The sequence below is a fragment of the Ictidomys tridecemlineatus genome, chromosome Y (assembly GCF_052094955.1).
Source record: "Ictidomys tridecemlineatus isolate mIctTri1 chromosome Y, mIctTri1.hap1, whole genome shotgun sequence".
Classification (NCBI taxonomy): Eukaryota; Metazoa; Chordata; class Mammalia; order Rodentia; family Sciuridae; genus Ictidomys; species Ictidomys tridecemlineatus.
In genome coordinates, this window is record NC_135494.1 from 5,445,172 (window position 1) to 5,470,608 (window position 25,437).

A 25,437-nucleotide genomic window follows, 5' to 3' on the forward strand; every position below is an offset into this window, starting at 1 on the left:
ATTGTTACCACCTTAAACCTTATGGTGTTAGGTTTACAAGTTAATATTATTTCTCAAGTGCAGGAGTTGGCAAGCATTTTCTTTTAAGAGCTAGACAGTAAATGTTTTAGCTTTGGGCAGTCGCCTGATCTCTACCCTACTCAATGCTGTTGTAGCAGTTCCAGGCAATATATGGATGAATAGGTGTGACTTTGATTCCATAAATTTTTATTTGCAAACACAGGTGGCAGGTTATAGTGTGCTGACCCTCACTCTAGTGAAAGTGTTTGCTTCTTTTTTCCTTGTTTTTCGTTTTTGCTTTTCTTGGAGAGTCTGTCTCATTTGGTAAGTATTTACCGAATTTCCTCTGATTTTTAGGCAGCTAAGTGCACTGTTGCTAAAGAATGCTTTGGAGTGAGTTAGACCCACCCAGTAAACCAGCCAAAGAACAAGCCTGAACAGTTAGAGGGGGTCTCAGTTCTGCATATCATCTACCCTTGATTCCTGTAGGACTGGTTTTTAAACTGCAGGGAGGGGGGTCATTTCAAGCTAATGGACCTACCACACCAGCATTTCTGTTCTTCCTGAAAAACAATGGCTTTTATTATCTCTAGTGGTAGGGAAGGGCCAACAGGGTTTGGCTTCAGGAGTCAAAAGACCCAGACCCTGGAGTTGACCCTCACTTCTAGGTACACCAGCCCTCCTGGCTTTCCCCTTATTCTTCTTCCCTTCCTTCCTGATTTGGCTCCTCCCAACTCTTGCTCTCCTCTTCTCTGCTTCAGATGGCCCCCATTGTGAACTGAGAAACGTTATTCCTAGCTGCTCCAGCATACAGCCCCTTCCTCTGAGTTGTATGGTATGAACACAGCTATGTGACCCAGTGCTGAGGTCGAGAAATAGAATGTTCAGGGCTGGGGATGTGGTGGAGCACTTTGCCTGGCATGCAGGAGGCCCTGGGTCCAATCAGAAGAGGGAGACGAGAGGGGGAGGGGGAGAAGGAAGGAGAGGATAGGAGAGGAGAACATTGCTGTTGATATTCTAGGAAGGTTTGCGCTCCCTCTGCAAAGATGTGGCTCTCTTAAATGTTCATACCATAGGTCTACTCTGTGTCTAACTTTTTCTTGTAAATATTATTTTTGTGAGATTTATTCCTTTTTGCCAGTGACAGTAGTAATGCATTCATTTTCTTTGCTTTGGACACTTTATTTTTCTTAAAGGGTACTTTTGAAAACTTTTACTGGCCTTAGCCTTCTTGTGATCCCTTTTCATCCTTCCCCAGAGATTAACTGTCTCCAGCACAGATTTGGCATCTGTGTTGCCTTAAAGCTCCTGCCCGGCTGCTCTGTGGCTGGCATCTGCCTTCCAGGAAATTCGTTGTTTCCCCACAGCCACTTTGCAACTGTTTCAGAAGAGTGTAGGGATTCACGCTAGCTGCTTCTGGGTTTCATTTCACCCAGGTTTGCATGTTTGATGGTTGTAAAGGTTGGCAGGGGTGAGCTTATAGAGGGAACCTGGACTCCAGGACACATTAACTTCCCACTTTTAGAAAGGCAATCCAACTGCCAGAACACTGTCTTTGATCTGTTGGTTTTTCTCATTTTGGTTTGTTAAGGCTGTTAAACATTTTTATTGTTCTGTGCTTGTGTTGGCTTCAACTCAATATCCATGAAACCAGACAAATCTTGTAGAATAAGCCTGGCAAACCAGACTTATAACCTGCAGCCGCCATGGAAAGGAATTAGACCTTGAAATTGTTGTAGGTCAGACTCTATTGGTCCTTTAGTGATTGGTTTGTTTTTATTATAAGATGAGTGAGCATATTATATTGTTTGGGCCAGGGGATCAGTTTAAGGACTTTCCGGGTTGAAGGCCTAGTCTGCCTGATAAGAATGTTGTCTCATAAACAGTCTTTTGCTGTGAGTGACCTGTGGTGTGTTGGAATGCAGCATGTGCCAGTGGCAGATGGCATTTTTTTCTTGTTGTCACAATAGCTATGTGAATTTAGAAATGGCCTGAGACTAACATTCTTCTAAGTCATTCAGCACAGACGAACACAAGAGACACTGGTGTGAGGGTGACAGAATAAGTCGAAATCCAAAGAAAGGGGGAAGTGAGGAGTAGGGGAATAACTAGGGAAAGATTTTTATCACGAGAATAACTGGTCAAACAAGCAGTGCCATAGCATGTGCTGGCAGTTCCTCGGAGGTGTTGGGGCAATCCTTGGCCGTCTCCAGCACAGTACAATGTGCATGATACCCGGGACTAATTTTATGTAGTTCTGTTGTTCTTGCTAGCAGATTTGGAGCTTGCATTCCCATGTATTGCTAAATGCTTGTGCTGAGGTTCCTTTGTAAACTGCTATACGTGACATTCCCTAGTTCCTGGATATTTACAGTGTCTGCTGGTTTTTTTCTAAGAATTTCTTCCATTCAGTTTACTTATGCCCCAATGAAATGGTTGTGTTCCCCCCCCACCCCAAATCATTGGTTTTTTTACTTTAATTTTTGACATCTGTAGTTGCTCTTCTCCTTACCTGCAATTCTCAGGAAGGAGGTGGAAGGAGGGATATATTATAGATTTAACATTCTGGGGACTGTTTGCCAAGTGCCTGAAAAGCTTGTATAATAGGGGGTTAATAGTACCCCTGCGTTATGCCAAATGCTGTGTTTAGTAAAAGAGTTAGTGTTGTTTAAATCTGTAAATCTATATTTATAGATTCCCCAGGGAATGGCTCGGTCACAGAGCAGCTCAAATATGTGTATTCCCTTGTGGATATTTTTGTGACTGAAATTAAGTTGGTTATGTGTCAAGAAGCTTGTTCTAAAAGTATTTAAGTGCTAAATATCTAGGAACGAAAAATCCCTTTGCCTCAGGTATATCAGGAGAGGAATTAGGAGGAGGAGGAGCCTTTATAGGCTGATTTATGCTCTACCTCTAATTAGCTATGTGACCTTGAGCAAGTTACTTCATATCAGAGCTGAATGAATAATCTGTCTGTCCTTTGACCCGTTTTTTTTCTTTTCTTCCTGAAACTTTTTATCTAAAATCAGGGACATTCAGGTACATCTGGGTTAAGGGATGGTTTAAATCATGATGTATGCTAAGAACCCAGATGATACCTCCATGTAAGCATTTGGTGAAAGGTATTCTATGTTATTCTTAGAACATGTAGATTCCACTTGTTTACTTTGATCCACCTAAAGGGCCAGAGCAAATGTATCCATTCATGTCACTCCCCTCTGCAATGAATGACCCTGTTTCCATCTGCCAGGAGCTAACAGTATAGGGGGACCTGCCCATGTGTCTCCCAGAAGATAGTGCAGAGGAAATGCAGTGTATGGGTGCTAAATATCCATCCCTCCCTGGCTTCCTGTGCTTCACTGGTCTGGAGTTCTGAACTGGCTAGGGAGGGAGGCTTCTATAAGTAGTGGGAGCAATTGTGCTGTAAGCTGGATGCATCTAAGGGCCCAGTTAGATGGAGCATTTACCTTGGTAGTTAGGCCCAGATGCCATGAGGAGAGACAGCTGGTGTAGGCTAGCAGGAGTGATCCATACGGTGGCTTCCCCACTCCCCAGCTCCACTTCCCCCTCTGTGAATCTTGCATCCCTGTGCAGCAGCTTCCTAACCCTCCTGCGGTGACTTGGTCAAGTTAAACACACTTTTCCACAAGATGACTTCACAGCCACCCACCCATGTGGTACCATTGTTGCAGCTTCCCTAGGAGGCTGCTGGTAGCCATGAGGCACAAGCTGGGCAGGCATGACTGGGAATTTGGAGCCATAAACCAATGTCTTCTCTGCTGAAGGATCACAGAATCAGTGGCCAAGAGTTGTCTTTATTGGCCCATGGATCAAGGGCCTTCTGCAGTCAATGGAGGGCTGAGGCCTATTATCTCCTCCCCACTCCTTTCAGGTACTTTCAGTAATACGTCCAGTTAACTTCCTTTTTCTTTCTTTCTTTTTGGTATGCATACACACATACATACATACACACACACACACACACACACACACACACACACACACATACACACACTCTAAGGATTGAACCCAGGGTGCTACATCCCCAACCCAGACTGGGTGTTTACAGTGGTATTGGTTTAAAACTAGCATCCATGTTTGCCAAGACTAGAAGCAGAACCTTTGATATGCTTTATATCACTGTTTCTTCTGGTCACTGTAACTTTCTGTTAATTTTTTTCTACGGACCACGTTGCTAACGGCCTCCTGAGTGTCTATGACAACAGAAGAAAGGCCACATCACTGGAGCTCTGGTATGCCTGTTTTTGAATCTTAAAAAAAAAAGTGAGTTGTGAATTGGTACCTGCTTCATCAACAACTCTCATTGTTGCTTCATGAGAGTTCATCGTATCTTCAAAAACAGACCACCAGGACTGGGGTGTAGCTCACTGGTAGAACTCAGGCCTAGCATGAATGAGGCCTCGGTCTTGTCCCTGGCAACACACACAGAGCGGACAGTGGGCCTGTGTTTGCTGTGTGCTTGACTTCCTGACTCACACTCCCCTTCCCCATTTCCTTATAAAGGGGATCCTCTGCTTATTGTTGGGAGGTCTTGGCAGAGTGGTCCCTGCTCCCTCCACAGCCTCTGAGGGTCGGCCCAGGTGGCTGTGGATCCTGCTCCTGCACCATCTATCTTCATGATCCTCTTTTTGCCAACCCCTCACCCCCCTTTCTTCTTGCTCTCTCTTTAGTGCTGGGGATGGAATCCAGGACCTTAAGCATGCTGGGGGTAGTGTTCTACCACTAGTTACACCCCAACCCCAGTCTTTTCTTTTAAATTAAACTCTTTATTCTGAGAAGATAGATTCACATGTAGTTGTAAGAATAGGGAGTGATGCCCTGCATCCTTTACCTGGCTTTCCCCCTTGCCACACAAGAAACACTGATAACATCACAACTGGGAGACTGATGTGGTTATAGTCAAATGGAGAACATTTCCATCCCTGCATGGATCCCTCCTGTTGTTCTCTTTTCTGGTCTTGAACTCCTGGATTCAAGTGATCCTCCTGCCTCAGCCTCCTGAGAGCTATAGGTGCACCACTGTGCCTGGCTTAGGATTGTGTTTTTTCAATATCTTACATAAATGGAGCTGTACTGCATGAAACCCTATCACAGTGGGTTCTTTTCATATGGCAGGATTCTCTGGATTTGTCCAAGTTGTATGTTCTAGTAGTTGATTTCTTTTTATTGTTGAATGTCTTTCTATACTTTTCACCTGCTGAAGGACCTTGGGCCATTCTTTTGTCTCTCCAACTCTTTGGACTTTGGTCTTTGTGTGAGAAAGGAAGGAAGGAGGAAGCTGGTAGCATATTACCCAGCTTCCATGGGACCTTGGCATCCGCCCTAGCCAGTCTCTCTACCCCAGACATGTTGCGCTGTTTTTTGCTACTTTTCTTTCTGGTAGTAAAGTAGTCCTGTAGACTCCTTGATTATAATGTATTCCACTTTGCTTTTGAAAAATGAACTTTTAGAGGTGCTCTCAATCAGAACTCTCAATATCAAGTCCATCACCCCTGTGTTAACTAGCCATGGGGGCAACTGAGATTTAGATCATGTGATGCTGGCCACTTAGACATATGGCTTCCTTACCTGTTGTTATAGCATTTTCCTGTGAAGTGTACATGTGCTCACATAGACACATAGGAAGATACAGTGTGTTCTCTGTCAAAATATTGCAGTTTCCCCATATTGTATGTTTTTAGTTTGTACCTTGTGATACCACCTCTGCCTTGCTTTTGTATAGATAGAATCTTCCAAACCTTATTATGTTGTAAAACTCTGTTAATCAATTATCAGCCATTTGCACTGGCTTAGAGTGGAGGATGTTCCCCAGGAGACTGAGGTCTATTTTATCACTTCCAGCTTTTGGTTGTGAATTAACAGGAGTTTACTATATTGGGGGAGATCATTCTGTTCCTTTAAAGAATTATGGTCTGGTGGCAGGGAGTATAACTGTGGTAGAGTGCGTGCTTAGCATGTGTGAGGCCCTGGGTTCCACCCCCAGTACCACAAAAAAAAAAAAAAAAGAGTTATGGTCCAGCAGGAAGGGCATACTCATTAAAAGCAGCCTCTCATGAAGTTGATCAAGATATATTGGAATGCAAGGCATGACTAGTAGTTGGCTGAGCAATTCAAATGCTTTGGAGCAGGTTAGTGCCCATGAAAAGGTTTATGGAATGGTCTGAAAAAACTCCAAGCTATCTCCCGGCAACACATTCAGCCAAGGCTTTATTGAAACATTTAATGAACTAGATTTTTTTTTCCTATGCTGCTTGTTTATGAAAGATCCCCTAGGGTTGGGTGTGTAGCTCACCCAGTAGAGCATTTGTATAGCATTCTAGGTTCTATTCCCAGTATTGCATGTATGCGTAAGTAAATATTTTTTACACACACACCCATACACATGGATCCAAGGATCCACCACTCTTCTTTGTGCTTTGGGAGGACAGTTGGTAACAAATGTACTGTCATTTGATTCTAGAACCACCTGCAGGAGTTTTTCAGCGGGGATCTGTTAGGCTTCTTCTTGGTTTTTTTTTTTTTTTTTTTTTTTTTTAGCATCTGAGGCTTTATTCTTTTTTGTTTGTTTGTTTTTGTTTTTTTGTGGTGCTGAGGATTGAACCGTAGCCTCATGCTTGCTAAACAAGCACTGTAACACTGAGCTATACCCCCAGCCCTTTTAACTTTATTATTATTTTATTTTTTTTTAAAGAGAGTGAGAGAGAGAGGGAGAGAAAGAATTTTAATATTTATTTTTTAGTTTTCGGTGGACACAACATCTTTGTTGGTATGTGGTGCTGAGGATCGAACCCGGGCCGCACGCATGCCAGGTGAGCACACTACCGCTTGAGCCACATCCCCAGCCCTAACTTTATTATTATTATTATTATTTTGAAACCAGGGGTGTTCTACCACTGAAGTGCCAGCCTTATTTATTTATTTGATACTGAGGATTGAACCTAGGGGTGCTTGACCACTGAGCCACATCTTTTGAGACAGAGCCTTGCTAAGTTGCTTAGGGCCTTGCTAAGTTGCTGAGGCTGGCCTTGAACTAGCAATCCTCCTGTCTTAGCTTCCTGAGTCACAGTGATTACAGGTGTGTGCCACCCTATCTGGCCTGAAGTTTCTCTTTTATTTTCACCACCTTGAAAGCCTGCCCTCAACTGGGTCTGCTAAAGGCTTTCTCCTCTTAGGCCCATTCTTTTCCTTGGTCACAAGTTTAAAGACTATTGAGTTTAACCAACAGTAAAATTGATTATAGTCACAAAATTTTAAAGCCCCAAAAGATCTTGAAAATAAGCCAAGATTGAGCTGATCATTTTATGGATAAGGAAACTGAGAACAGCAAGGTTACTGGTTGGCCCCTAATGTGTTTTTGTCTCCATGGGGAAAGCTGGAGATCTACTCTGATCCTTCAGTCAGTGGGACCCAGCCTGTGTGTGTTTTCAGTGATAGATGATAGAGACCTACTATGTGCCTCATGCTGCTGGCATGCAATTTAAAACAAACCAGAAATGTTATTGTCTAAAGCTTGGAGAGTGTACTGCTCAGTGGGATTTTAGGTTGTTTTCTTTTTAAGAGGAAAGCCTATTTTTATGTTTCTTGGGTGTAATAAACCTAGCACCACCAGCTCACAGGGAACCCATGGTTCCTGCTATAGGTAGGAGGCAGAAGCATCGCACGGAGGGGCCAAGCACACCAGTCCCCCTGCTAGGATCCAGGAGTGGGACAGTGGGAGGGGTGAGATGAGCCTCCTTGGGGTCCAGCTGTGGATTCTTAGGAAAGCTGGAGCATGGGACAGCCTTGTCCCATTCTGGAGAATTTCACTGGCCACATCAGCAGTTCTTCATATGCATCTTCATAGGCTTTTTCTTTAGCAAAAAGGGAGGGTGTATTAGTTACCCAGGGCTTTCATAACAAAGATGTACAGTAAAACTTCTGGAAGTCAGACAGCTAAAGTCAAGGTATTAGCAGGGCCAGTCACCTTTTGGAGGTTCTAGGGGAGGATCCTTCCTTGCCTCTTTCAGCTTCTTTTAGCTCCAGGCATTCCTTGCTCTGTGGATGCCATCATTCCAGCCTCTGCCTCCGGCTTCACATACTTCTCAGCCAGGTCTGAATTTCCATCTTCTTAAATGTAGACCAGCCATTGGATTAGGGCCACCCTACTCCAGGATGACCTCATCTCAATTACGGCTGTAATGATCCTGTTTCCTAATAAGGCCACATGCACAGGTTCTAGGGTTAGGGTTTCAACATCTTTTTTTGGTTATACAATTTAGCTCATAATAAAGGGTATTATATTTTTCTTGAGATAAAATCTGCATACAGAAAAGTGTTCACGTTGTAAGCATAGACCTTGATGGATTTGCACATAGTGAACCACCCTTGTAATCTCCACCCAGATGAAGGAGTAGAAGAGATGGTCTCAATAAAGACCATCTCATACCCCACTCCTTTTAAGGCAATCCTGTGTTGGAAGGCATTTTCCCAGGGGCTCGTTAGTCTTCTTTATGCCTTTTAGGGTTAAATCTGACTCATCCTTGACACTTCAGGCCATGTATTCTACTATATAATAACCAATAATGTGAGATGTCTGTTATGAAGCATATCGTCCTAAAACAAATTTCGTCTTCAGTAGGAATTAGATTTAAGTCAGAGGTTCTGCCAAAGGTTCCTTGAATGAGACAATCTCAGATGTGGCCAGTTACACCCTCAGGGCAGAAATGCTGCTCTCCTCTGTCTTTACCACTGTAGGAGAACACTGGGCTCTCAGTCAGGCCTTCTCTCATGGTTCCATTCTGAGTGCCTTTTCTATAAGATGGTTGGTTTGTGTGGGTGACTGTCTTCAATGGGTAGCAGGAAGGGACTGTAGCCAGTGAGTGCTAGCACTGTGTCACACAGTCTGAGAGAGCTGAACTTCCTTGACACCAGCATGCTGAGGGCACCCAGATAGGGGTTCGAAGTCCCTCTCCCTTTATTCTATGCTTGCTCCCATTTCAAACCCATACCATTCTTCCTGTGCTGTTCTTGTGAAAATCACACATGGTAACTGTCACAGCAAGTCACTTTATCTTTGTGATCCTTGGTTTGCTTTCCTGTAGAGTTGAGAAGGAAATACTTGCCTGACCTCTTCATCTCTTAGTTGTTTTAAGAGCTGGGATCAAAGCTGGCAGGCAGGATGTTTAGAACCGTCGCTGTAGTGGATTCTGAGAAACCAAGCAGGGAATGAGTGAGGAATTCACTATGAGCAATGCAGGGTGACTGTATTGAAATTGGGACCGTTCTGTGGAAAGTTAGTTATACCGTTATTGAATTGATGAGCAACAGAATACAGGGAACCATGGGAGTCATACCACAGTACTGCAAAGTTCTCTTCAATGACCCCTTCCCCTATACTGGAGACTGAACTCAGGGGTGCTTTACCATTGAGCTTTTTGATGTTTTATTTTGAGATGGGGTTTGTTAAGTTGCTGAGGCCGACCTCCAACTTGAGATCTTCCTTCCTCCTCCTTTAGACTTCTGAATCACTGGGACAGGTGTGTGCCACTGTGCCCTGCTAATGATTTTGACTCTGGCTCTTATGTTCCGTGTCAGAACCAAAAACCACATTAAAGAATACAGTGGAGATACTGAAATGTTCCAGGGCTTTTTTTCCTTCTAATTTTTTATATGGGGCCTTGCTATACTGTTCAGACTAAGCCTTAAAACTCTTAGGCTTCAGTGATCCTCCTGCCTCAGTCTCCTGAGTAGCTGGGACTACAGGTATCGTGCCATCACACTCAGCTCAGAAATTCTGTTCTAGTCTGTGGTGAAAAGTATCTATTGTTTCCCTTTTTCTGAACACAGTGATAAATATCCCTATAGTGATCCTAATAGATAAATGTATTTATTATTTTTCATCAAAGTTTGTCCTTGAAAGAACTGAATGAGGACAGTTCAGGAGATTGGAATGGGACGAGGTTGTTGCTAAAGATGGCTTTGGTGCATCCTGGAGGTGGAGCTCCTGGGTATGTGCTTAGTATGCATAAAACCCTGAGTTTGGTCTGTGGTACACTACACACACACACACACACACACACACACAGGCTTTAGGAGGAATGATAACTCCATCCTTGATTTGTGCAAGCATGGGGTTGGAGTGACGGGTCATCACTTTGCCTTCCTCTGCAAGCCGGACACACACTTTACCCACTGTTTTGTTTTGTTTGCTACCTGGGATTGAACCCAGGGGCATGTAACTGCTAAGCTACATCACATTCCCACCCCTTTTTATTGTTTATTTTGAGATAGGGTCTTGCTCAGTTGCTTAGGGCCTTGCCAAGTTCCTGAGGCAGGCCTCAAACTTGCAATTCTCCTGACTCAGCCTTCTGGTTGCTAGGATTACAGGAATGTGCCACCACATCCAACTTCACCCATATTTTATGCCGACTGATGAATAATTCAGTATTTAAATTGGGATCAGGGGACTGGGGTTGTGTCTCAGCAATAGAGCGCCCATCTAGCGTGTGCAAGGCCCTGAATTCGATCCTCAGTACCACATAAAAATAAATAAATAAAATAAAGGTATTGTGTCCAATTACTTCTATAAATAAATATTTTAAAAAATAAATTTGGATGAAGTAGAAGTGACTCCTAAGCAAGTCCTGACCTCCTGGTGGGAGATGTCAGCCTCCCCCTACCCACTGAGCACATAAAAACCTTGTTCAGCTGCTCCACTTTAGCTGAGGCAGAAGTGCTACTGTGTCAGAAGAATTAGAAATTTTAATTCAAGCCATTTTTTAAAAAGAGTTAAGTATTATTTTTTAATTCCAAAACCATGAATGGGAGAAATAAATATATCTCTGAGGAATTAAGGTTTTTCACATCAGAATTGGTTGCTGATTAAACCAACAAAGGGTTTTTGGTTTTTGTTCAGTCTTGTCCTATTTAGACTGCTGTAATCTTAAGGACTTTACTATTTTTAATTGGAGGATTTCAAGTTAGATAATAATTTGGCTATTTTTGTTTGATTCTAGCATTGAATTGGCCTGAATACTAGTACTGATGAGATGATGAACTGAAAAATCTGCCTCCAGGTAGTCCCTCTGCTTGTGAACTTGGCTCTCCATATCCCTTGGTTCTGCACCCATAGATTCAACTAGCCTCAGATAAAAAAAATATTCAGAAAAAAATTGTCTGTATTGAACTTAACTCTTTTTAAAAAATGGCTTGAATTAAAATTTTTTTCTTGTCAATACTTCCTAAGCAGTACAGTATAACAATTATGTACACGGCGTTTACACTGTGTTAAATAATATAAATGATCTAGAGATGGTTTAAGGTCTACAGGAGGGTGTGTATAGCTTGCCTGCAAATAGTAAGCCATTTTATTTAAGGGACTTGGGCATCCTCTTACTTGGTCCCCCATGTATAGGAACAACAATTTTTCTTTGCCAGCAAAGAATGTAGGGATTGGATAAATACAAATGTCATACTCCATTGTAACTGGTAGATTTTTAGGGCAGATACAGTATATCTTGCTCTTTTTCTCTTTTTATGGTGCTTGAGATTGAATCCAGGATCTCACCCACACTAAGCGCGCACTCTATCCCTGAGCTGCGCCCTCAGCCCAGTATGTCATAGTCTTAAAAACACAGAAACCACAATATATCATTGTTTTTCTTAGCTTATTTTTTAGATGCAATAATACATTTTAACCCCTTAGTGGTTCTTTTTTAACTACAAAAGCAAGCAAAGTTTTGCTGTCTAGGACTGTTCTGTTTATTGGTGAGTTTTAAAAAGTATAAACATTAGAAGAAAAATAATTTGTATTGATAAAAAATTATGAACCATTCTAAAATATAAGTGTTTTCTGAAAAGAGTTATCAGTTGTCCTAACCAACGTCTCCAGCCTTCCCAAGAGGATACTGGGACTCCTGGATCAGCAAGTTTACTCATGCACCTGCAGCTCCTGGGGCTGCTGCATCCCCAGGCATCCTGTCTTTGTTTAAGCCCAAAGAAAAGGGAAAGGGTGGTCCTAGATGTCTCTGCCCTTTGAGTGGAAACAAAGGTTCTCTGCTGCAGCCCCCAGCTGACTTCTGCTTTCCTCTCTTCCTCCTTCTGTAGGCCACCTCACTGCAGGTGGTGGGGGGTTAGGGGGGTAAAGGGAGGATGAGGTTCCTGGAGGCTCTGTCTCTGTCGTAGAGAGCCAGGCCAGCAGCCACGATAGATTGACATTAGTGATGAGGGCGGGAGGGGGCATCGCTTCCAAAAGATGCATGAAGGAATCCCAGAGAACTTGGGAATTGATTGAAGCTCTGAAAGAGAGGTCAACTTTGGAGAGTCAGAAGGTCGCAGGTTAGTAAAGTCCAGGACAGAGTAGATAGCACAGGAATGTGGAGAAAACTGCCTTGGGGACCCTAACATAAAGGGGGCTGCTGTTCACATCTGAGAGTAGGATGTGAATTACCCAAATCAGAGGATGCCAGTGGTGGGTTACACATATGTGACCATCAGACATGAGTATTGGTGGGAGGGGGTGGGGTGCTAGGCTGGCGGTCAAGTGGGGTAGGGGAGTGTTTTGTTTTGTTTTGTTTTCTGCTGTTGAACCCAGAGCCTTGTGCATACCAGGTAAGCACTCTACCCCCTGAGCTATAACCCCAGCTTGGGTTTTACCTATTTTAAAAAGTGAAGATTGTTAAAATTTGAGGAAAGAGGGAGTTTACTCCTCCAGCATCCAGGTTTTTAGTTGCTTTAAACAAATGGAAAAGCCTGTCTATCCTGGACAGTTAAGCCCCATGGTACTAGATGGTAGCTACACCCTGTGATGGCAGGACTCTGCCACTGCCCACAGGGCCCACTGCTGGGGCTGTGTGTTTTGTATGCCCGGCCCCTGCACTCACGTCAGCCCCTTACTAACCCCTGGAGCCTTTGCCTGTGCAACCCAGAACTCCTTGTTTTTCTTCCATTTCCGTAGGCTCTGCTGACTAGGCTTTACAACAGGAATCGCTGAAGAATTTTTCAAAAGGAAAGCTAGCCCTTGTGATGAGTGAGGTCATCCATATTTTACCCACGAGAAAGATGAAGGCTTGTAGGGGATGTCTCCGAGTTCACTCCAAGGAAAGGTGAGGGATTCTCGCGCTGTTCCCCCTCGTTAATGCCTCCTAGGCAGCATTGGCTTGTCTCACGGCCAGAATTGCCTTTGAATAGTGGTAGGATGTGAATGCCCATGAAAAATAAACAGCCCTCTGTGCAGAGGAGCAGGGAGACCATGTTCTCGCACCCGGTGGCTCCGCTTCCTGTTTCTTGATTGCATATCTCTTTCACATTGTGTTTTCACTTTGAAAACTGTAGATTTAAGTAATTCCAGCCATCTCTATTTAAGCAGGCACTTAAATGACCAGACTCATACATCAAAAGAGAAAGGGGCAGGGAGCAGGGCAGATCTGTGTTCCTAGATTGGCGGGAAGCCTGCTTAAGGGTCTTGATGCCACTAAAACCTACTTGAAAGGGCCATGATGGTGTTTTTCTCTTTCCTCCCATGGTTGTGAGATGAAAGCTGGGCTTTAGACAGGAACTCTGCTTATCTTTGCTGGTTCATTTCCTCTCTCTTTCGTTCTTTCCTGAATTGTCGCCTATTACATTGCACTGGACAAGTATATAGCACAGGAGGAACAAAGATGGGATTTAGGCTTTGTCCTTACAGAGATGGTAGTCTTACGGTGGCAAGAAGCATAAGCATGTTAGGAGCAGTGGCTGGTGGTGGTCCACAGAGGAGGGAGCCCTGTCCCATAATGGAAGCTCAAGGGCCCACCTGGGGTTCTAAGGACTGAATGGGGGCAAGCCAGGAAGAGCATGTGCATGTCAGTGATGGGGATGGATGGTGTGGCCAGAGGAGATCTGGTAAACAAAGCTTTGCAGTCAAGAAAGACCACTTTCTCTTAGGAGGAAGGACAGAGGCTCATTGTTGCAGTGTGTGATGTTTAGGCAGGGTTGATGGTGTCCAGAACAAGGCCTGTTTTGCATGGGAATGACAAACACTGTGGTTTGCCATTGGTTAAACACCGTGGCCCCCACCTGGCCTGACCAAACTGGTCTTTTGCAGAGGATTTGTGTGAGGCAGTGGCCGCCTGCTTCCTCCATGGTAAAAGGTGCCTTTAGAAGCAACTTGGTTTTGTTTTTCCTGTTCCACATGAGCCTTTCTGACCATCTCTAATATGCCCTCCTTCCTCTAAAGGAGTGGTTCCCCACTGGGGTGATCTTGTGCTGTAAGAGATATCTGGAGGCATTTGTGGTTGTTACTTCTGGGCAGGGTGGGGGTGTTGTGCACTCAATACTAGCTTCTAGTGGAGGTAGGCAGGGATACTGCTGAACATCCAAAAGAGCACAGGACAACCCCCACCTCTGGCAATCAGTCATTGGCCTTAAAGTCCATAGGGCCAAGGTGGAAAAGCTTGATCTAAAGTATTCCACTGTTTGGTTATCCAAATGCTATTGGTCATTGTAGCCAGTGTTGAGCTATTATAGATGGTACTGATACAGATATTCTTCTGTGGGTCTTTTGGTTAATCTGATTTGGCCTTAAATGTGTCCTAAAGGCTCATGTGTTGAAGCTTTGGTATCCCGCCTGTGGTGCTATTGGGAGATGTGGGACCTTTAAGAGGTGGAGCCCAGTGGGAGGGAGTTAAGTCAGTGTAGGTGTTCCCTTGAAGGAGATATGGGACCCTGGCCCCTTCCTGACTCTTCCTTTGCTTTCTGGCTGCCATAAGTTAAAAAGATTTCCTCTGCTAGGTGCCTCTACTATGAGGTACTGCCATGCCACGGGCCCCAAAGCAATAGGGCCAAAGGACTGAAAGCTCTGAAATTCTAAGCCAAATAAAACTTTTCTTCCTTTAAATTTATTATCTCAGGATTTTGTTACAGCGACCAGAAGCTGAGGAACACATACTCATTGGCTTAGTTCAATTTGTTGTGTCAGTTTATGCATCTACCAAGTATGCAAGATTTGCAGAGATAGGAAATAGTCCAAATATCCCTGGGCAGATGGATAGATAAAGAAAATGCAGCCAGTACACGTAGTGGAATGTTCTTCTCCTCAAAAAGGAAAGCAGTCTTGTCACATGCTGTAACATGAGTTAGGCTGAAATGACCCAGTCGGTCCCAAAAGACAGATGACCTATGATCCCACTTACATGAGCAATCTAGAATAGCAACTGTACAGAAACGGTAAGTAGAGAGGTGGGTGCCAGAGGCTGGGGTGATGGAGAATGGGGAAATCAATGGGTATGTTTTCAGTTTTGTGAGGTAAAAATGTTCTAGAGATCTCTTATACCACAATGCAACTGTAGTTAATGCTACCAAATTTATATGGTTTTTTTTTTTTAAAGCACAATTGAAATACAAAGAGAGATAGATGTGCTTTCCCTTTTGGGCATCTTGTACCTAGTTACATTTCTGGAGTTTGGACATGTTACCTACGGCACTTGTCCCATGTTGCCGGCTGCATGGTCAGGCTAAGCCCACAGGACAGGCCACCTCTTTCCAGAGGTCAGTCAGGAAGTAGAGGCACTTTGAATATTTTGGGGCAAAGAGATTCTAAAAGGAATAAAGTGATTGTGATTGTGGGAGAAGGACCCCAGGGCAGTGTTGGAGGGTCCCACACTGTTTAGTTACTAACTGGTGTATTTGAGTAGCTGCCTCTCAGTTTGGGGAAGGGGCACTGTAGGGAGCCCAAGAAAAGCCCAGTCTTCCGTGCATCTGAGCCGGCATCTCCTGGTGGGCCTGTGGTCATGGTTGGTTTGTCATAGGACCCCGAACTGGGAAGAAGAAGGGGATGTAGAACAGTGGGGTATGACAACATGCTGATGCCTGCCTGGGCACCTCTTGCCCTGTGTGACTGTGATGTGACTTCTGGCATATATTGTCTGCTGCTTCACTTTTGCCTTCCATTCTTGGGCACCTTCCTCTTTTGACCAATTTAATGAAGAACCCTACAGGGACAGAGATTCTGGAAAACATAGTTCCCATTTTTAGCAGGATGGCTGGACACTATACCTAACAAATAAATACTTGACCTATGCAGATGGTGTACTTTCAGAGGGCCAGCTGGGGAGATGTGCACACACTTTTAAAATTCATTGTTAGATTGTAAATACATGACATTTAAATCTTTTTTTTTTTTTTTTTTTTTTTGGGTACCAAGATTTGAACGGCGGGATACCCAACCACTGAGCCACATCCCCAGCACCCCTCCTCCCTTTTTTGAGACAGTGTCTCACTAAGTTGCCTCGGGCATTACTAAGTTGTTGAGGCTGGCTTTGAACTTTTGATCCTCCTACCTCAGCTTTGAGTCACTGGGATTACAGGCATGTGTCACTGTGCTCAGTTTCATTTTGTATTTTAAAAAGGTGTTTATATCTCGAAAATTTAACTGCCCTTTAAATCATGTCTTTTCTTTTTTCTTCTTTAAATGGGGAAAATGTGACCTGGTTTCTACCTAATCCACTTAGGCTACACTTCCACAAAGTGTTCTATTTATAAATTGCTACTTTCTGTGCTCTCTCTTTCCTAAAATGCTGTAGTAGGTTAAAAAAAGGGGGGGGGAATAAAACATTACATTATGTTTAAAGTAAATAGTAAGAATACCTAGGATAACTAAGCTTTGGGATTTTGTTTTGTCTTCAGTCTTACATAAAAGAGTTTAGGAACCACTCTACATAGATATCTGGGCGATTGTAAATGGAGAGCTCTCCCTTTCTAGTAAACTATTTTCCTAGCAAGAACCTGATAGTGTGTCACTGAATCTGAGAGTGAAATATCTTCCACAAGTGTCCAGACTCAGTTTGGACATAAATAAATGATAACAATAATAAATAAATAATTTGTAAATAAATACACTTGTACAATGCTTTGGAATTTGCAACATGTTACTTTCATCTCCCTGATTATCCTAGGATATAAGACAACTAACTCTTATCATTACTTTTGGGTGACCAAACCAGTACTAAAGAAAATTAAGTAACTTTCCCCAAGTCATGTAGAGGCAAGTCCTAAGTATCAGATCACTCCATCTTTTTGAAGCCTTCTAGGATACACTTTCCCTACCCCACCCTGTGATCTATTTCTTCTTCTTTGTCACCAGGGTGCCCTGTGCATGTCTGGTATTGCACTTGTCTCATGGAATCTGTATCAGTCCAGTTCCAGTTAGGAGACAAACCACACAGTAATTGAAACAAGGAGTGTTTAATATAAATCAAGACAAGATGAATTGGCCAAATCTCACCATGCCCACTTGCTAATTGTCTGTACTAGAACAAGCTTGAGCAATTGCTGGAGGGGGAGGGACCGAGTGGCTCACAAAGCAAAAAGTATTTATTTTTTCTGTGGCCCTTGATGACAGTTTGCTTGCCCCCAGTGTGAAGAATTGTTATCTGGATGCAATGGTGTGTGCCTTAGTCCCAGCTATTTGGGAGGCTGAGGCAGGAGGATCACTTGAGCTCAGGAGTTCAGGGACAGCCTGGGCAACAGAATAAGAGGCCATCACTAAATAAGATAGTCAAGAACAGTGACAGGTTATTACTTATTATTTACTCATTATTAACTAGTAACAACCACAGGTAAAGAGAGCTCTTAATTCCCCACCCTTGATATTTATCTCTTCCTAAGTGTACATACCCGTTTTTCCATGCCCTGGGTTTCATCTGTTTACTCTAACCTTTTAACAGGCAATGATTTCTATAAACTTGTGCTCCTGGTGTGTATGGGGTCATCAAGCATTTTCAATGGCCAGCTTCCACAAGTAGATAAAAATTTACACTGCATCTTCAGTTCACGAGAATTCATTTGTTCTCTATTTTCATTTATACTGTTTACTTTACTCTCTGATGTGATTTTATTTTGCATTTCTCTAATTTCTGAAGATATTAAGCTTCTTTTGATTATTGAAGACGCATCTCCTATTATAAAGTGACTTGAGTCTCTCACCTTTTCTTAAGCGTCCATGTCTTTTTCTTGTTTTCAGTATTTTGTTATATATGAGGCAGTTAGTTTCTCCCAAGCTGTCACTTCACTTTGTACTCTTTAACTTTGTCATCTGGAGAATATAAGTTTTATTTTATTATATCCCAGTTTATGAATTAAAAAATATTGTTGGTATAACTTTGGAAGGGGACGGGGAAGAACTCTTAACAGTACAGGCATATAATAAAGGAGCAGGAACTGACTACCTCCAGGACCGAGGCAGAGCACCTGAGGAAGGGAGCAATCTGGAACTGTGACCCTGGATCCTTCCAAAGCCCATTTTGACATCTCATTGGCAGGTGTGGACTGTGGTCCTCTGGAGAAATTCACTGAGGGTTCTCGGCCAGCTGGTGAGCCAGCGGGAAGCAGGCTGGGCGGTGGGTGGGGCCCACTGGAAAGCCACCTGAGGAACTGTTGTTAAAATTCCCTGGGTGCCAGTGGAACTTGGTAGGAAGCCACCTAGCACCACAAGGCCCCTGGACTGCTGTGTCCCTCTGAGGCAGGCAGACAACACTTTGGAAATGGAAGTGAGAAGCCCCTTCTTCCTTCTGTGTCCCTCTACTGCCCCCTGCTGACAACACTAACCCGGTGCCAGTCACAGGCTCAGGAGAAATGTTTCCAAGTCCCAACCCAGTATCACAGCGTGGGCAAGGAAGGCCTCTGGGACCTGAATCTGGGCTTTAGAGGGGCCGGGTAGTGTGGGCTGTGGATCTCTCCCTTCCTTAGGCGTTCCCCTTCAGGCCTGGAGGTAGCACCTTCAGCTGTGAGTCCTGGATTTGGAGCTGAGGCAGTGCTCAGCTTATAAAGGAGTTGGAGTGGATTCTCCTTAAGTAGATTGACCTCAGGATTGTGGCTTCCTCTAACACACAGTGGTGTTCAGGGAAGGCTTCCTCAGTGATACTGTCTGTGAGCTGTCTCTTTGGGGGATCTTGGCTTTGCACTGTGGAGTCTGGTGCAGACTTGATATGGGCTTTGCTGCATCCTGAGACCCTCAAACCAAAGCCAACTGGAGAGGAGGCTCACAGCTCTGGGCTTTTTTCTGCTCCCTGTGGAGACTGTGAGTCTTGGCACTGCATGCATGCTCCTCTTTGGTTTCCTGTCCAGTTGGGCTGGGTGATGGTTCCACCCCTACCTAGTTCTCACCATCAGTCCTTGAGCAGTCAGTTCCATCTGGCTTACTCATTGCAGTCTCTACAGCCTCCATCTATTCTGCTTGTCTTGTGAGGCCCCATGGCCTCCTCCCTTGCTGTTGTTGGTAGCCACATGCCCTCCTTGCACCTGAGCTGATCTTCAAGCCTGGCTCTGTCTCCTTGTCCAGACCACATTTGCCTTTCTGTGTCTTGTAGGTGTGAGTGAGTGTGTGTGTGTGTGTGTGTGTGTGTGTGTGTGTGTGTATGTATGTGATATGACCAGCCCTTATTTAGGGGAGGTATGAAAAGATTGACCTTGTCTTTGTGTGTGCGTGTGTGCGCGCACACACACGTTGCGCCAGGGATTGAACTCACATGCCGAGCACATGCTTTACCACAAGCTACACCCCCAGCCCCTAGACCTTGATGTTCTTAAGCTCTGGACTAAATACCTATTGGATTATCTAGTTCCAAAACATCTGAGGTGGAGTCTTGATTTATTTTCCTCTCTTTTTTGGTGTATTATGTTTTTTCTTGCTTTTTTGATGTTGTTTGGTCACCTGTAAAGAGTGGAATTATTTTTTCTTTTCATAATTAAGATTTTGGGGGCTGGGTTGTAGCTCAGTGGTAGAGCACTTGCCTAGCATGAATGAGGCACTAGTTTCAATTCTAATCATCACATAGCACTTTATGTTTTATTTATTTATATCAACAACTAAAATTAAATTAAGTTAAAAGAAAAGAATTCCTAAAAATAAGTGATAATTAGGATTTTGTTGGTTGGGCTGAGGGTGTAGCTCAGTGGTAGTGTACAGGCCATGGGTTCCACCCCCAGCACTGAAAAGCAAAAACAAAAACAGTGACTGAAAATAGTTTATGGGTTGTTTTGAAGATCAATACACAAGACATTCCAGTTTGTACACAGTTCTTAATGTTCTCTTCAAAAATCTAAAGTGCCATGTAGTTGTGATTCTTTCTAAACAGGAATAAATTTCCAACTTAAAATCTGAAGCCAAGTTTGCCTAAAGAGGATATCAGGAAGCAGTCTCTTCAGATGTTGATAAACTGTTAGGTCGTAAGTTATCATTAATACTACAAACTCAAATTTTCTTTTTTCCTTTCCTTTTCTTCCCTTCCCTCCCTTCTTCCTTCTTCCTCTCTCCTCCTCTCTCTTTCCTACCTCTTCTTTCTTCCCTTCCCTTCTTTTCAGTAGGAATTGAACCCAGGGTCTCATGCATGTTAAGCACCTGCTTTACCACCAAGCTACACCCCCAACCCCAAACTAAAAAGTTCTATCCTTTGAAGCATATTAACAAAATGATCAGGAATATGGGCTGCCCTTTAGGGTACACGTATTTCTGACCAGGAGAGGTAGGGTGAAGGGGCAGGTTCTTTAGGAAACAATTATATTAAAACAACAGCAGCAACAACATGGGATTAGAAACCACTTAAATTGTTCGGGATGTATTAAATGTACATTGCCAGGGGACTTTGTACTACAGGGTATAAAAACTGCACCTCCTTATCTGTGATCATTTAACCTGACACTCAGGATAAAGCCTTGCCAAATTCAATATCCCTCTGTTTTCTAGTTGTACCAACAAATAAACAACCAGATGACTTTAACCTCTTAAAAAAAAAAAAAGGAGAGAGAGAAAAAGAAAGCATTTGTACTTTTTAAAAAAAGGGGCAGAGGTGAGGCAGGATTCTCTCCTTTAAAATGTTTCTAAGTTGGGTGCAGTGGCAGACACCTGTGGTCCCAGCATCTCAGGAGGATCTTGAGTTTTAGCATGGTCTGGGAATTTTGCAATACCCTGTCTCAAAATAAAAAGTTGCTGAAAAAGTAGCTCAGGAAAAAATAAAAAGTTTCTAGAGCCACTAAAGACTCACATTTACAAAACAGTTGGTAAATATGTTCCTCTGGCTCCAGGAAGGGAGATGGGGAATGCTGATGAATCAGGGTATTGATGTTAATCACATTACTTCTTTCCTGCTTCATCATGGCTACACTCTCATTGATGGTGTTTTCTCCTTTTTTATAGATAGAGCCTGAGTTGGCCCTTTGCGCCCCTTTCCATGTTGCCTGCACCTTCCTGTCTGAAGATGCATCCTTTCCTCTTGCCTTTTTGGCTTCATTTCCATGTGTGTCATCAGTTTGGCAGCCTCACCGGCCTCCTCTGGGCTCTCCTTTCTCTGCCCCTCAGGTGGAGTGAGTGGACATTCCTCTTGGGCATCTTGGCAGTGCTACGTGCCTGCACGCCAGAATCTTTGTGAATCAGCGCTGCCTGGCTTCTGCCTCTTCTGCTGACCCAGCTGCTGGACCTGCAGTAGGAAGCCAGGAATTGCTATTCTTAGTCTTGACACACTGGGCAGGGGTTTTTATTTTTCCGTGGGCTCTCTGTTATCAGAGCACAAGTGGATGAGGACTAGTCAGGTTATTTCCTCATCTGCTGCCTTTCCTGGATGAGTCAGGTTTCCTTTCTAAAGGAACCAGTCTCAAGAAGAATGAGTAAGAGAATTAAATTAAGCATAGTAAGGAGGTGACTTCAGTGATTGTCCTGTCTAACAAAAGGCCTGGTCATAGTGTGAGATTCTTCTCTGGAAACTGGAACCATTCTCACAAGCGTCATAACTGATAAATTGCAGGTATGATTCATGGGCTTTGAAGTATGTTAGTCTTAGAAAACAAAGTTGTTCATGCATCTTTAATTTTGATCTCTGGTCACTGTGATCTTGCAAATCCCTCAGGCTCGAAGTCTGCCAACACTATGGATGAGGTTGCTAGGTCTTCCTTCACCTCCTCACAAGCCTTGCTTACCTTAGAGAAGTCCTTTCTCTTCCCCGCCTTGGTTCAGAGCCTTGTTTCCATCCTTCAGGAGTAACAAAGACTTATGCATTGGTACCCATGAGGCTTATCTTCCTTGCTATTTTTTTTTTTTTTTTTTTTACTGTTGCCAAAGAAATTCATTCTGAGTGTAACTACAAGATTAATTGTCTAGAAATGGAGGCTTTCATGAGAAGTTTGCTCTCTCATTGTTTGCCTCCTGTCATTGGCTCCCTCTGCCTGCACAATAGTTTCTAGACTCTGACTCAAGGTCCAGTTCTCAGTCTTCTCACTTTCTGCCCTTATCTCCACACACCCCTGCGCACACAGAATTACAATTACACTGCAGGCTGTCTGGTGACTCATTCCTCAGGCACACCTCAGCTTTCTGCCTTGCTGCTTTCTCAGGTCAAGACCTCTTTGGAATGTCCTCCCCAGTCTACCTCAGCAAGCTCGTCCTTTCCAGTGGCTGTTTGCGGTGCTTTCTGTTCACAAAGCCTTTTCACATTCATCCCAAGGCAGAAGTGGACCTGGCTCCTTACATTCCCGGTGTGCTGGACATGGTTCCTTCCAGTGCATGGAATCAAGGTTCCCTATAGGAATCCAGATTCTTTGGCCTGTGTGGGTCTTCTTCCTTGATTGCCTGCATCCCATGTTCCATGAAGTATGAAAATGTTTGTTCTGGAAAGGACTTTCATAAACTGTTTTCTTTCTGCTGTTCCCAGGGAAAAGATTTTTAGAAGAGCAGTGAGGCATTCTGTATGTTTCAGGACATTAAACTCTTAATTGGGGCCATAGAAGTGAGCTTTGCATACAGAAATACCAATTAATAACTAAGAAAACAGTATTCAGCTCGATCTATGAACTTGGTGCTTTGTGTCTGTGCATGCCCACAGTGAGTACATGGACCGGTATGGGTGTGGGTTAATTTTTCTCCTGGCTTTGCCCAGGGACTTTTTGGAATCAGAACAAATAAAACCAAGGATTTTTCTTAGCGACTCAAGAAGGGGAGTGCTCCATGATTGACTCTTAACATTCTACAGACATTAGACAGTCACAGCCTAGAATAAAATAAGCATCATTTTTGAATTCTGTAATGCATGTTGTATTTACCATGGGAAAGCTGACAGTTATAGTATTCTCCTATGAAAAACAGTACCAACTTAGGTTTGTTCTTCATCAAGTTCAAGCCTAATTAGCTAAACAGAACTTTAGAGTTAGATGTGTCTAAAGCATAAAGTTTTGCAAACTTTTTCATTTCTGAGTACTTTCTCCATGAGTACAATAAATATCCTAGAGATACTTGGCAAGGAAGCCATTGATGGTGATGGGTGTTGGGATACTACTTTATCTCCCAAATCCAAACACTTTTGTTGGGAAATGAAGATGGAGTATGGTTTGAAAAGGCAGGTGGTTATTTTGGAAAGTGATCTTCATTACTAGTGGAGGAACTGTAGGGAGCTTTGCAGATGAGAAATAGCAAGATATTATCCTCTCTAGCGTAGGTGAACAGAGTCCTTAGTTGGCAGTACTCTGCAACCGTCTCTTGTTATAACAAGTGTTTGTGAGAATGAGACTGAGAACTCCAGCTGTAAAGGTTGAGTCAGACACAGGTAATGTGCCTGCTTCAAAACTATCCCAAGACCCTGAAAGTCTCTAGCCATCATGGTTTTGCCTAAAGATTTTCTTGTAATACCCAGATTCATATCAGGGAGAAGGACCCACTTGTTTGGCACATATTATTCTTACACTGGGAAATAGTTTTCTTGTTTTTAAATATTGAGGAATGCATTTTTTTCATGGTAAAAGACACATCAAATCCTAGCCGCCCCCTGCCTTTTTTTGGTAGCAGGGTTTGAACTCGGGGGCACTCAGCCATTGACCACATCTCCAGTCCTATTTTGTATTTTATTTAGAGACAGGATCTCACTGAGTTGCTTAGTGCCTTACTGTTGCTGAGACTAGCTTTGAACTCATGATCCTCCTGCCTCAGCCTCCTGAGCTGCTGGGATTACCATGCCTGGTGCTATTTTTAAGTATATAATTCAGTGGCATTAATTGCAGTTGTATACCCATCACCAGTGTCTGTTTTGAGAACTTTCCATTCTCTTGAACTGAAACTTGTTGTCCATTAAACACTCCCCATTCCCTCCTCTTCCCTGTCCTTGTCAACCATCCTTCTACTTTCTGTCTGTGTTGGACTCCTAGGTACCTCATGCAGTGGAATATACAGTATTTGTCTTTTTGTGATTGGCTTATTCCATTTAGAATAATGCCCTTAAGGTTCATCCATGTTATACCGTGTAACATATTGTCCTTTTTTAAAAAAGCTGAATAATACTCCATTGTGTATACATACCAGATTTTACTTATCCATTCATTTGTTGATTGACATTCAGGTTGTTTCCATCTGGAATGTGTAATTGCTTAAAGGCAAAATCAACACGAGGTTGTTTCTCAGCCCACCCATCATGGTCTTGGACATCTACTGGATAAATGGGCTCTTTATCAGGATTCTGCAGGCTGACTTTAGTCAGTGACCCTGAGTGACCCAGCTTGAGTGTTGGGGGTCCTCCCTGGAGCCAGCGTCACTCTCCCTTCATCTGCTTCATGTACTTTGGGTTAGGGTGAGTTTCCATGACTCATTTATTCACATATATCTTCACACATATCTTTGGGATACTCTGTCTTCCACTAATGTTGGGAGCCCAGGATTATTTCTGGGTTTCAGCCATCCTCCATGGTCTGTTTTCTGACTGGACATTTTCTCTTAGTACCCCTCAACCCCAACTTCAGGCTTTAAGTGCTTTTTATCATTGGTTACCCAAGTATAGACCATCTTTCCCTGGCCCCATCCCCATCCAGCCAGCTGCCCACTAGCCCTTCTACCTGGATGGCCATTGTATCTCTTGCATGGGACCTGTCAAAACCAGGTGCCAAGTGCATCTTGACTGAGATGGCTGAGAGTACACTTTTGGGCAGGTGGATATACTTAACAGTCTACCTGCTAGGACACTGGGATAAAATTATCTTGATTTTTGAAGCCAGTTGTGAGTGGAACTAATTGCTTCATATTTTTGTTAGTTCTTCCAATTTTGTATATGTATGGCACTGACTTGCCACAAATAATTGCCTTTTTGGGAGTAGGGATGGGTACCTGGGATTGAACTCAGGGTACTCAGCCACTGAGCCCCATCCCCAGCCCTATTCTGTATTTTATTTAGTGACAATGTCTCATTGCATTGCTTGCGCCTCACTTTTGTTGAGGCTGGCTTTGAACTCATGATCCTCCTGCCTCTGCTTCCTGAGCCACTGGGATTACAGGCATGTGCCAATGCGCCCAGCAAATAATTGCTTTTTAGCCTCAGAATTTAGTTGTCCTGGGATATAGGATTTCAGGAAAATGTGTAGACTCATGGCCCAGGCTTCCATTGTAGGCTGTTTCATGAGCACTTTGGGCTGAGGGGCTGAGTTTTAGAGAGGTTA

The 25,437-nt window shown here is 43.5% G+C and overlaps 1 protein-coding gene across 2 annotated transcripts in view; it reads left to right on the top strand.

The window, feature by feature from the left end:
• The window catches only part of LOC101954944 (protein Shroom2), a 131,701-nt gene that overhangs the window by 33,978 nt on the left and 72,286 nt on the right, over window positions 1-25,437 (top strand). Inside the window, exon 2 of one of the 2 annotated variants that reach the window (XM_078035386.1) lies at window positions 12,956-13,103. The exons of the other annotated variant lie outside the window; for it this stretch is intronic. Coding sequence (XP_077891512.1) covers window positions 13,077-13,103 — 27 coding nt within the window. The 5' untranslated portion in view covers window positions 12,956-13,076. The remainder of the gene's footprint in view (window positions 1-12,955; window positions 13,104-25,437) is intronic. 2 annotated transcript variants of the gene reach the window in all.